The sequence below is a fragment of the Heloderma suspectum genome, chromosome 5 (assembly GCF_057233095.1).
Source record: "Heloderma suspectum isolate Gila_16-S chromosome 5, 16-S_ref, whole genome shotgun sequence".
NCBI classification, from domain to species: Eukaryota; Metazoa; Chordata; class Lepidosauria; order Squamata; family Helodermatidae; genus Heloderma; species Heloderma suspectum.
The window spans coordinates 184478163-184490174 of NC_139462.1; the positions used below are offsets into that span (position 1 = coordinate 184478163).

The following is a 12012-nucleotide window of genomic DNA, read 5'->3' on the forward strand; positions in this document are numbered from 1 at the left end:
CCCATTCTGTTGTTTTCCTCGATTTCTTTGCATTGTTCATTTAAGAAGGCCTTCTTGTCTCTCCTTGCTATTCTCTGGAACTCTGCATTCAGTTGGGTATATCTTCCCCTTTCTCCCTTGCTTTTCGCTTCCCTTCTTTTGTGAGCTACTTGTAAAGCCTCATCAGACAGCCACTTGGCTTTCTTGCATTTCTTTTTCTTTGGGACGGATTTCGTTGCTGCCTCCTGAACAATGTTACGGACCTCCGTCCATAGTTCCTCAGGCACTCTGTCTATCAGGTCTAATCCCTGAAATCTATTCCTCACCTCCACTGTATATTCAGAAGGGATATGACTGAGGTCATACCTGAACGGTTTAGTGGTTTTCCCGACGTTCTTCAATTTAAGCCGAAATTTTGCAAGAAGCAGCTCATGATCTGAGCCACAGTCAGCTCCAGGTCTTGTTTTTACTGACTGTATGGAGCTTTCTCCATCTTTAGGCTCATTACTACTTGCCAAAACAGCTAATTACTACTTTTGCTTTTGTTTTGAAAGATGACCTTGTATGTGCACAGCTAGATCATAGCCAAATATGGGGTTTAGTTCTAACAGTATCTGGAACATAGCAAGCAACTATTATTTCAGTTCCAGAATTATTTAACAACTCTAACTAGCCTACCATCCAATAGGAAATAAGGGCATTGTTGCAAAATGGTTTCAGATGGCTGTTATGTTGAAGACTGTCCTTTTAAGGCAATTTCAGCCTGAAGGCCAAATTCCATTTCAGTAAATCTCTCTGGGGCTGCATTCCAGTAGGGTCTGGGGCTGAAGGCAAAAGGGGCAGGGTCAAAAACACCAAATATACCAACGTTTTTTAGCTTAAAGCTCTGACTGCCAGTAACTAAGCCTTGGGAGAGGCATTTTGACCTTTTAGAATGGGGAAAAAACTGCACAAAGGCCAAACCCCAAATGATCAGTGGTTGGGAGAAAGGGGGTGTTTATCTGGGAACCCTGGAGGGCCAGACTGGGACCCCAAGGGGGCCAGATTTAGCCCACAGGCTTGAGGTTCTGCATGCCTGCTTTAAGGGGCAATGCAAATGGAAAACTATTAGGAATAGCTCCTTTGCATACTAGGGTTCCCCCAAATAGTTATAGTATACCATGAATCAAAAGTAAAATAAAGTGTCAGAGGTTAAGGGCCTATGCAAAATTTAGGTTTTTCAGAGCTGATTCCTCAAAACTCCAGACAGGTCTGCTTCTTTTGCTTAATAGCCTCTTGTATTAATGTGAAATAACTCCAGTGTCAACACTTCTAAATACTTCATTGAGGACATGAGCGAATAGAATTGAAGGGTGAAACAGTGCTACAGGCATTCTTTCTGAGATACCAGAAAAAAGGGCTGGGTCTAATGCCTAAGAAGAGAAGAGGTGCCCCTGCTCTTGTATATACTGAGGGGGAAAGCAAGTTATTTTCTAAAGAATGTCCCTAGGTAGGCCAATTTAAAATTCACCCACCACCTTTTGACAGCCAGTTTTTGTTTTGCTTTGTGTGTGTTTTTTAAACTGCAGATTGAACTAAATGCATTGTGATCGGGCCTTTAGGGCAAGGAACCAAAGCAATGAAAGTAGAACTAGATGAAAGGGCAGAAAGCCAGAGGGAAAATAAACTACCTACACACTTCTGAAACAAATTTCGCTGCTATTCCTAAAAGTGCCTAGAAGAGGAGAGGCAGACTGAGGTTTATCTTTTTATAGATAAAACTCTGTTCTATTCTTGCTGTCTGACACTTCAATTTGCATCGTGAAATTAGCAGGTTTCCCCAGGTTACTGTGGTAAAAGCCCATTTCCCTTTACCTGGAATACTTTGGGCAATCAAGATGTGTTCTGAATCTGAATGGACTCTCCCCACTGAGATAACCTAAGAATCATGATGAGCAAGCAGACCAAAAAGTACAGGCAAAGAAATGAAATTGTGAATCCCGCCACTTTAAGCTGAAAACACTATTCACTGCTCTTGGAATGATATGACTAGAGGAAATTACACATGGTTCTAGTCATAAGAGATCTCTTAGCTTTGAGCATGGCCAAGAAGGTGGCACTGAGCCATTAAGGAAAAAGGGGCACACAAACAGTTAACACACAACACAGTTTATCTTGTCATAGAAAAAAACGAAGGAGGGAACTGCTAACAGATTGATATGTGCTTACTAGTCATTGATCACAGAAATGTGCATGTGGGTACATTGAACAAAAATGTACACGCACACAGCACATTCCAGAGCTCAGAGCTTTTTGGCAGTTAACAGCTGCTTATCAGCTCCTTTTTATTTGCACCAATACAGCTAATGGAAAACTCAAGAGCTGGGGGAGCCCATTTACATTTTTTATTCCTACATGAAACATTTAATATCAAACCTGTCCAGCACACATGGTCCTTGGATTGATTTTTTGACACAGGAAAGCAACTGCCTTTTATAAATACTGCATTGCTGCTCACATTTGCAGATGATTGCTTGCAAAACCAACTCATGGAACTGCAATACTCAGCTGAATGCATGATATATTAGCATATCCCTTGATAAATGGAAAACTGCAACAGATCAATGCGTAATTGTATACAAAAGTATGTTACAGGTTGCGAATTCCAATAAGCCTGGGTTGCTGAAATGAGTGTGCAGTGATATTTTATGCATGGCCGAAGAATGGAAACTAAATGCCAAGTTTAGCTTCCATTCAACTTGATAGTAGTAAACGAAAATGCAGCATTAAGAGACAAAATGATCTGGCAACTAAGGAATTTTTGTTCCTGGGATTTTAAGTCCAAGGAATGCAGAACTAGCAGCGGCTAAATTCTGTGGGATAAAGATGAATATTATAGGTTCAATCCAATATTGGTCCTACTTAAGAGTAGACCCACTGAAATGAAACAGACTTAAGTTAGTCATGATTACCTTAAGTCTCATTTATTTCAATGAGTCTACTTTAAGTAGGTCTAACACTGGATTTAACTCAGCGAGAGCGCTCTTTTTATCAGCAGCCCCAAACACTGATTCACACAAATAAGTAGGAAGCGAAGGAGTACTGCATCTGATTTTTCTTCATTTTTCTTATACACTAATGGGAAGTCAAAGCTTGGGTCACTATATTGCACAACAGGATGCTTCTGTTCTAGAGGCCTCATGTGAAGTGTTCCAAAACAGCAGGAATAAGGGTGTCTGTCCCATTATGTATTACATACTCAAAATACTCAGCAGAAATTAGTGTTCATAACAGTAGTTTCAGAAAAAAGCAGTATGTTGGGCTCAGACGTTAGTTCTAGAGTACAAAATAGCATTTGCACTGTCATTACACTGAGGACCATTTCTTCATAACTCAAGAAGATTGAAACAATAGTCTCAGCCCAAAGATACCCATGCACAGCAAGTTATACAAGCACCTTGTCAGCCATCTTTAGTGTGTGGTTCCAACCTACAAACCAGAATTCCACATCACTGTGCTATGTACTGATGATTCAAGAACCTAGTACTCATCATCCTCGGGTGCAGTTTTCAGTTCAGAATGAGACCACAGCACAAAAACTGTTTCTGTGCATGAAATCCATCTTGCTGAAACAAAAGTAAGCTTTTACCAATATTCGAATATTAGAAATTATAATTAGGCTTAGAAAAAATCTGCATTCAAGAACTGTCACTTTATACTTCCCGCCTCCCAAAACATGGTGGTCTTAAACAAGTAAAAAGTAAGGCACATTTCATAGAGTCATAGAATAGTAGGGTTGGAAGGGGCCTATACAACCATCGAGTCCAAGTTATATTATGCTTTCTAGTCCTATTTGGTACTCTGGTAGCTTTATCAGTAGGGAGATATTGGCACCAAAAGCATTTGGGTGGATTTTGAAACAATTACTGGAAAGCAACGCATACTCCATTGGCAATTTTGCTACAGATGAGGTGATCTGAAGGAATACGCAACAGATGGCAGGCGGGCGGCAGGATTTAGCATTTAGCAATGTTGAATCTTGTGAAGGAAAGCGGTATGTCCACACTCCCAAGTTCTGAAGTAGAGTGCATTTCAGGAAACAAAAGTTATGTGATATAGTACCATGTATCTGTATTTTCCTTTAATAATAATAAGTCAGGTACGGTGTGCTGTGAAATAAATTACGTTATCATCTCTATTCAGGTGATATTTTATTACCATATATTATGCTTTACAAGTTTTACTGAAGCTCATTAAATGCACTATAAAATTATACCCTAACACACAAGAAATTAATTGCATGAAATAAAACACAAATGACAAAAAGGGGGATGGGGGACAGGAAGAGACAGAAAAGCTAAGACAATCTACAAAAATGGGTAGTAATACTGATTAAAACTATGCAGTAATTTGCTTGGATTTGGGATGGTGTGGGGTAAGTGGAGGGTGAGGGGTATAATAAAGTCAGAAATCCATCACTTTTGAGGAGAACAGTTTGGTGTAGATCAACAGTGCACCACCAAATACACAGGTTTGTTGTATATAGGCACAGCTAATGTAGAAAACAAACTGATATTATGCATAACAGAATTAACTAGCTTACAATAAGGCAGTACACCAGTTGCAAAGCATCCTTGGCACTTAGTGATGGGACAATATTTGGTTTAGCAGAAGTGATATGATACACAAGTCTTTATTTGTTGTGGGGTTGTGTTTTTCTTCTTTTCTTTGTCTAAAAAAAGTTACACTATCCCTTTGAACCTTTACGTTCAATCAGTACAGCTATTGATTGTCAACATCACTCTTATAAAAATAATAATCAGATACTGGTTTAAAACAGAATACTACAGGAACAGTTTGGAAACAAGATCACATGAAAGATTCAGAATCGAGTTATTACAAACCAAATACATTTAGTGATGGCCAATATAAAGTCCCCAATACTTTAAAGGACATTATGGCTCAAACAATTACACTTCTTTACAACTATTATTGAAACATACTATGTAATCAAAAGGTATTTCCTTTGTAATGCTTTTTAAAAGCACTGCTAGAACCGAAATTCAAAATTCTAGAAACTGCTCACCATCTTTTCCAGAGGACAAAATTACACAATTTGGGGAAGAAATTCTTTATTATACTTCAAATTTTTATTTTAAAAACTTAGCTTTCAATAGCCATTTCCCACTACTTATAGAACCATGCCCACCAAACATTCCTTGTTGTTTTTAAGTTATTAAAAAAAACTTGACTGAAACTGCACTTTCATCAAAAATCTGAACACCATCCTGGAGGGAGTTGGTTTATTTATTTTCTTTTTTAAAAAAGAGTCTATACTGATATTTACATTATATGTATGTATGTATGTACGTAATACACATTTGAATAATATGTTATAACACTTTAAAATTAAATTGCTTAAAATATTTTACGAAGACATTAAATGGTGCTTATTACATATTTATACAGCATATAATGGGAATTCAGTTGTTTGAACATGTACATATCCCCTCCCTCCCCCATTTAAACTACTATGATACACCAAACATCGGTGTCTACAGTTCTAAAAATCTTAAGATAAAAATCCAGTACAATGTTTTCCATTTTTAAAAACAAAGTTTAAAATATCCTTTTTATTACAAGGATAATTTACCTGTATTTGAACTAAAATAAATTTTCAGTTTCATCTCTTGAACAAAGACATTTAAAGTGAACTTACATACATAGAAAGATAGCTTTTTCCTTCAGAGTGCAATCATCAGGGATATTCAATATCAGCAGATCCTCTCCCTACTGAAACAGTTGAAAAACAGCAGCCAATCAAATTTGACCCTCAGCAGAGAAATTTTTAAAAAGTAAACTTTAGTATTATCTACTACTGAGACAATGCTTTCTACTAGCTTTTAAAATTAACCTCTCTCCGGAACCATTTTAAATGGAAGTATTTGCATAGAGCAGCCTTGTACTTTTCAAAAAGACCATTCAACAAGTGTTGTAACACAAGATAAGGCACATGTTTTTTTCTTCAGTACTTGAAACTCAGAATTAATCACGAGACGACAAATGTATCCTGCAATATGCCTGTTTTTACCCTGCTCTGTCTGAAATATGCAGAAAATCAACAGAACACAAAGCCAAAAATCTTAGTCTTCAACAAAGTAAAAACTCAGGACATGCAGAACCATCTGAAATATTAAAGAAAAACTGTATTACATTTAATAGAGAAGGAATATACAAGTTATAGGTCTCTAGCTTTTAAAAACAAATCAAAGCAACTATTGAATAGTCACAGAGTAGGGATATCTAGTTTTTATAGTGAATGTTTCTTTTTCATACCAGCTCCTTTCAGAATTAAGGTAGTTATGTTGTGAGGCACTTAAGGCTAACTGTAAAGGAGAAATGCAGAGGATTTGCTTGTACAAAACCTAGAATTGCATATCAAATCCTTGTATCAAACCTTCTACTAAAGTGCCACAACCTTAAATGTAAAGCAAAAGGACAAATTGAAAAATACTAAATAAAGCAACTGAAGGAGAGATGCAAGTATGCAATAAAACTGAGTGCTTCACTTGCTCCTATGCTTAGAACACTGGCTTAAAGAAAGCCTAAAATAATCTAAGAAAAACTTTCTTATGCCATTCCAAAAAATATTGTCAAAGTGCCCATTTTATTTTCTAAACAATAAAACCATTTGCCTTATCTTATGTTCTACAATGTGATGCAGTAATAATTGCAACAGTGCAAATTTTCACTGACTGAAAATTACACATGCACACTTTTAGGCCATGATAACAGCTCCAACTTCCACCTATACATATCAGGTTTTGGAGGAAAAATCCTATATGCATGCATATTAGGTGCAACCACATCTGGTTTTCAATCTCCATTTAATAATACCAGTCCTGATCCAATTCTCCACAGGACATTAGTGTTGAATTACATAAAACCACTGGATGCCAAATCAGAGAAAGATCTGGATTCTGTTGGATGATGAAGGGGCTGAAGATGTGTTCCAGGTTGGGTGTTGACAACATCTAATTGTGGTGGATATGCATCATTCAGGTTTCCTCCATTAAAATTATTCTGGAACTGGAAACAAAATGTAAATGCTTATTAAACAGGAACTGCTTCCTTCTTAACACTAAACCAAATCCATGTATAAAGTAAACAATTGATTTTACATGCAGCAAAGTTCATTTCACTACTTAAGCAGAAAGTTAGTTGCAATTAGGACCCACTGAAGTCAATGTGAAGTTAATCACTAATCACAGTCCCACTGATTTCATTGTGAACTAAATGAAAATAACTTAGTCCACACCAATTACCGGTTATTCCAGGGGAACATATAACAGAATCTAGAAAAATAGAGTGAGAAGTATGCATGAAAGAGCAATAGAGTTAGGCATTAGATTGATGGGCTAGAACCAAAGCAGCCCATGCCAATTCACTTGGTGTCTGCCAGTTTTGCCTTTTACCAACAGCTCTTTCCATCTCCTGGAAAACCATTCTAGAGGGATTTCACAGCATCAGACCTCAAAGGTTTTCCAGTCCAAACCCCTGTTGATATATATATAGCGCCACAGAATCCATGATGTGTGCCTACCCGGCCTCTGCTTAAAAGCCTCTAACCACCTTCATTTTGGGGGAAGCTCAGAGAACTGCCACTTAAGAGGGGAGGCTGAAAAACTCCAGCCACACGGAGATCATGAATGGGCATTCTGAACCTAGCCCTAATATATAAATCTCTCCCTAGTGACGCTATTCAGAAAACTCCACAGCCTATGCGGTATGTATGCTTCAAGAGACAGAATCTCTAACTACCAAGGACAGACTTTTTCTGGTATTATAGGCTTAGGCCTATAATACCAGATTATAGTATCCACAGTGCTGCTTGGGCTCACACAAGGGTCTTGCTTGGAATTCTGACTTATTCTTCTTTGAATCGCTAGGCCTCCATGGCATTTCACAAAGTTCAGTTGAAACACCATTCACTTTCAAAAGCAATTTGCCATGTGTTTGCTGTTTGAGAAAAAGTTTTTAAAAATAAATGTCTCTTGGGTTCACAGAACTACTTGTAAGACTGAAATTCAATGAACCTTGCATTGTATTGGCCGATATTTGCAAATACAGTTTTGGAATGGAAGACAGAATACCCTCCTTATCATACTGAAATCATCCAGCTATATACATTGTATATTTGTCAAGTTATATTTGAACTTTATCTGTCTTCAAGGGTTTTATAAGCAGTTGTCTTTTATTTTTATTTTTTAATCTAACCCTAATGTAAAAATCCAGGATGTTTATTTTTCTGTAGAAATGATAAATGGCCTATAACACCTTATGACAAAAATAAATAATCTGGCTCTTACATAAACTTTTAAAATTTGTTCTACACTGAAAGCGTCATACCATCTTTCACAGATTTATATAGTTCTTCTATGGATGCATATTTTGTTAACTTTATGAAAGCAACCTGTACTTCGTCTGACTTTAGGGAAATCACTCATCCAGAAGCGATACTACATCACATAGACAAAGTCAAATAAGAGTTCTGGAAGGGTTTCATTAGTCTTGACAGTATGCATTTCAGCAATTCTCAAATATGTTTTCTAGAGCAAAATGTATCCTGTCATACTGTAATATAATATAATCAAAATTAATACCTTTGAGGAAAATACTAATATTTTACATATATTCTTTACAATCTGATAAGTGAAACATGCTGTTGCTGTTCAGTCGTTCAGTCGTGTCCGACTCTTCGTGACCCCATGGACCATAGCACGCCAGGCCTTCCTGTCCTGCGCTCTCTCCCGGAGCGTAAGTGTAAGTGAAACATACACAAACATATATGCAGCCTGAAATTTTTTTTACTTTGGCAGTGGATGATACCCTTCTCATTTGTGGGAAACTATGTCCCAAAACATCTACTCTTCAAACAGCTTACAACCAGCAATGCTGTTATCTGGCTTTCACACTTAACCCATTCTTCCTCCTGCACCCCATCCCCATTTAGCTGAAATACCTGCATCATTCTTGACCTCTGTAAGAGCCATACCTAGAGATGTGAAGGCCTGGAAAACCCCCAGAAAAATTTGAAAAAAAACACCCCAGTTTCCCCCCCTTTTTCCAAGGATCATTTTTGTCTGTCCCCCTGCAAAAAATCAGCAAAACTGAACAGCTTTAGATTACGAAATATTTTTTTTAGAATTTAAGATAGTAATAATAATAATAATTTGTTTTGTTACAAAGTGCTATATATTGTTACCAAGCCTTTACTCCCCACCAAATCATTTCTAAAAACTATGTAATAAGAACACTTTTACAGAAAGTCTTACTAGAGATCTAAAATATCTGGAAATAATGAAGCCATGGGGGAAAATATTTATAAATCCTCTATGTGAGATTCTCAGCTTAGTTATTTCTTCCATTTCTTATTAAAGTTCATTCAATATATCCTTTACTTAAAGACATTTTGGGATGCTCCAAGTCATGCTCAGTTTCCCAACATGTGAATAGAGTCACCATATCATAATATGGAAGAAAATGTACATTCTTGACAGTTTGGGTTTTGTTCTTCAGAGCCCCGTGTTTCTAAATTTGTCTTCTTCTGCCTCCAGTTCTTCTTGCTTCCTCTGACTTCTAGGATGATTCAGATGTTTCAGGGACTACTTGCTGAATGGTCAGACATAAACTAGGAACCTAAAATATATTATGTATAACCTAAAACATATTATGTATACTTGGTTATATTATACATAATATATTATGTATAAGTTGGATTAATCATAAAATTTATCATGTTTGGTATATTAAATTTTAAAAGTATAGTTTATTTAAAAGTATAGTTTATATTTTTAAATTTTAAAAGTATAGTTCATAGCTCTCCCTGCCAGTGCTTGAGCACCAGCTATCTCAATAGCAGGGAGGAAGCAACACCTGGGACTACGGGAGGATGTATCCTGACACTGGCAGGATGACGGGCAGGAAGACTGCCTTTTCTCCTCCTTCTCCCCTGCATCCCAAACCTCCCTGTCCGACCTGGGTGGGAGGGAAAGTGGAATCAGGGAAGCACCTGCCTTGTGCTTCCCCCACAAAAACTTGTATTTAGGACTTGGAAAGGTGGTGCCAATGAGGAAAAGCACCTTCCTTTGGCCTTTCCCAAGCCTTGCTACCATCCCCCCTCCAGGCTGAGCTTGGAGAGGCAGCAGTGAGAGAAAGCAGGAACTGCACCTCATGCCTTCCTTCTCCCCCCACCCCACCCAACAAGCCTTGCTAAACCCCCCAGGCTGGGGCTTGGAGAGGCTGCAAGGGAAATGGGAACCAGGGCTTGGAGAAGTGGTGGTGAGGGAAAGTGGGAACTGTGCCTCATGCTTTCTTTCACCCTCCCCACCAACTTCACTACACACCCAGGGCTTGGAGAGGCTTTATGCCTTCTTTTATCCCCCAAAACCTCTATATACCCTTGGGGCTTGGAGAGGTGCTGCATAGCCTGGGTGGCTACACTGCAGCTGCCTGCTGCTCTCCCTCTCTTGTGTACACACACAAGCACAAGACAATCTGAGCAAGATGGAAGTCCCAAATAAACCACCTTTTTAAACAAACGTCACCAGGGACTAACCTGCTCCTGTTGTAATCTGTGCAGGAACTGTTCTGTTGCACATGCTTTGCAATATTTAAAATATCATTCTGTAGTGGTGGTAGCCATTGATTGGCCAGATGGCAGCCAATCAGAGAGCCCCAATTAATACATTAATCAGTTTCAAACACCTTGAGGACTCTTTTCTCCAACCCCTGCCCCAGCCTCTCCAGCTCCGTGAAAGGAAAAACAAAACAAAACACAAACTGAGGAAAACGCAACTCCACGGAGGAGGTAGTAAGTCACCGTCACTTATCTGTGGCACCTAGCCCAAGAGATCCGGGTCACCACAGGAACCATCCAGGCCCCGGGCCCTAGTAGGCTTTCTCTCCCAATGCCACTGGTCAGAGCCCTTAAAAGCTCATAGTGTACTGCAACTGGAAGGGAGTTAGGGCTGGGGCATGCAAGCCTCAAATTCATCCCCCCTTTCCAAGATACAATAAGCTGTTTTTCCCCACTTAACTAACACCTTCAATATTCCATGGCTCATACAGGCCACTGACCACGTTCACCATTTTTTAAGTGGGCTGCTTTTTGGATTAACTTTTTTAAAAATAACAACTATACTTTGTGTACCTGAGGATTCACCTGAGTATGCAGAAACCACTCATTTCATTCAAGAGTGTTCCTGAAAAACTGATAGAGGTACAAGATCCCCAAAGTCCTTTATTAGAAGGAATACGTGGGATCCTGCAACAAAATGTTGTAGTGTGGGATAGTTCTATTCAGGTTTTCAGCTACTCCATTCCATTCCTAATGATGAATTTGCTCTTTAAAATGTCTTCTCAAATTATCATTTATGGATTTTGGCTTTGAATCTTCGGCAAAAATACAGCTAAATAGTCTCAAAGTATTTTCCATTTGATCCCAAATAGTAGCAGACACTCACTGGTATTTAGTACACCTTGGCTTTTGCTCTAATTCCACCTCACTGGCTCAGGAAAACATCTTTTAAAGATGTAGCAATTATCACTTTTTCAAATTTTGAATCTAAAATCCAAATTTTATAATATTGATTTTCTAATCAATATTTTCTAGTATCAAGCTCTACCATATGCAACATCAGCAAAAATGATGTTCCTGAAACTATTACGCCTTCTGATTTCAGGAGTGCTTCAGCAACAAAACTATACTGAAAGATCACATAATAGAACGTACGTTTTTAATGTAATCCAGGCTTAGTTATATTTATTTATTATTGCATTTATAGGCCATCTTTTTTCCTCTTGCAAGGAACAGAAATGGCTTATATAGTCTTCCTCCTCTCTATTTTATCCTCACAACAACCCTGTGAGGTAAGTTAGGCTGAAAGTCTGTGACTGGCCCAGAGTCACCCAGTGAGCTTCATGGCTGAGTGGGGACTAGAACATGAATTTTCTGAGCTCCAGTCTAAAACTCTAACCACTGTACCTCACTGG

General features: G+C 38.2%; 1 protein-coding gene across 1 annotated transcript in view; it reads right to left on the minus strand.

Moving 5' to 3' along the window:
* Window positions 1-4158: 4158 nt before the first annotated feature.
* The window catches only part of AHR (aryl hydrocarbon receptor), a 70464-nt gene continuing 62610 nt past the window's right edge, over window positions 4159-12012 (minus strand). The window contains exons 11-12 of the mRNA XM_084858636.1: window positions 6856-7047; window positions 4159-5751 (exon numbers count right to left, since the gene is read on the minus strand). Coding sequence (XP_084714762.1) covers window positions 6895-7047 — 153 coding nt within the window. The 3' untranslated portion in view covers window positions 4159-5751; window positions 6856-6894. The remainder of the gene's footprint in view (window positions 5752-6855; window positions 7048-12012) is intronic.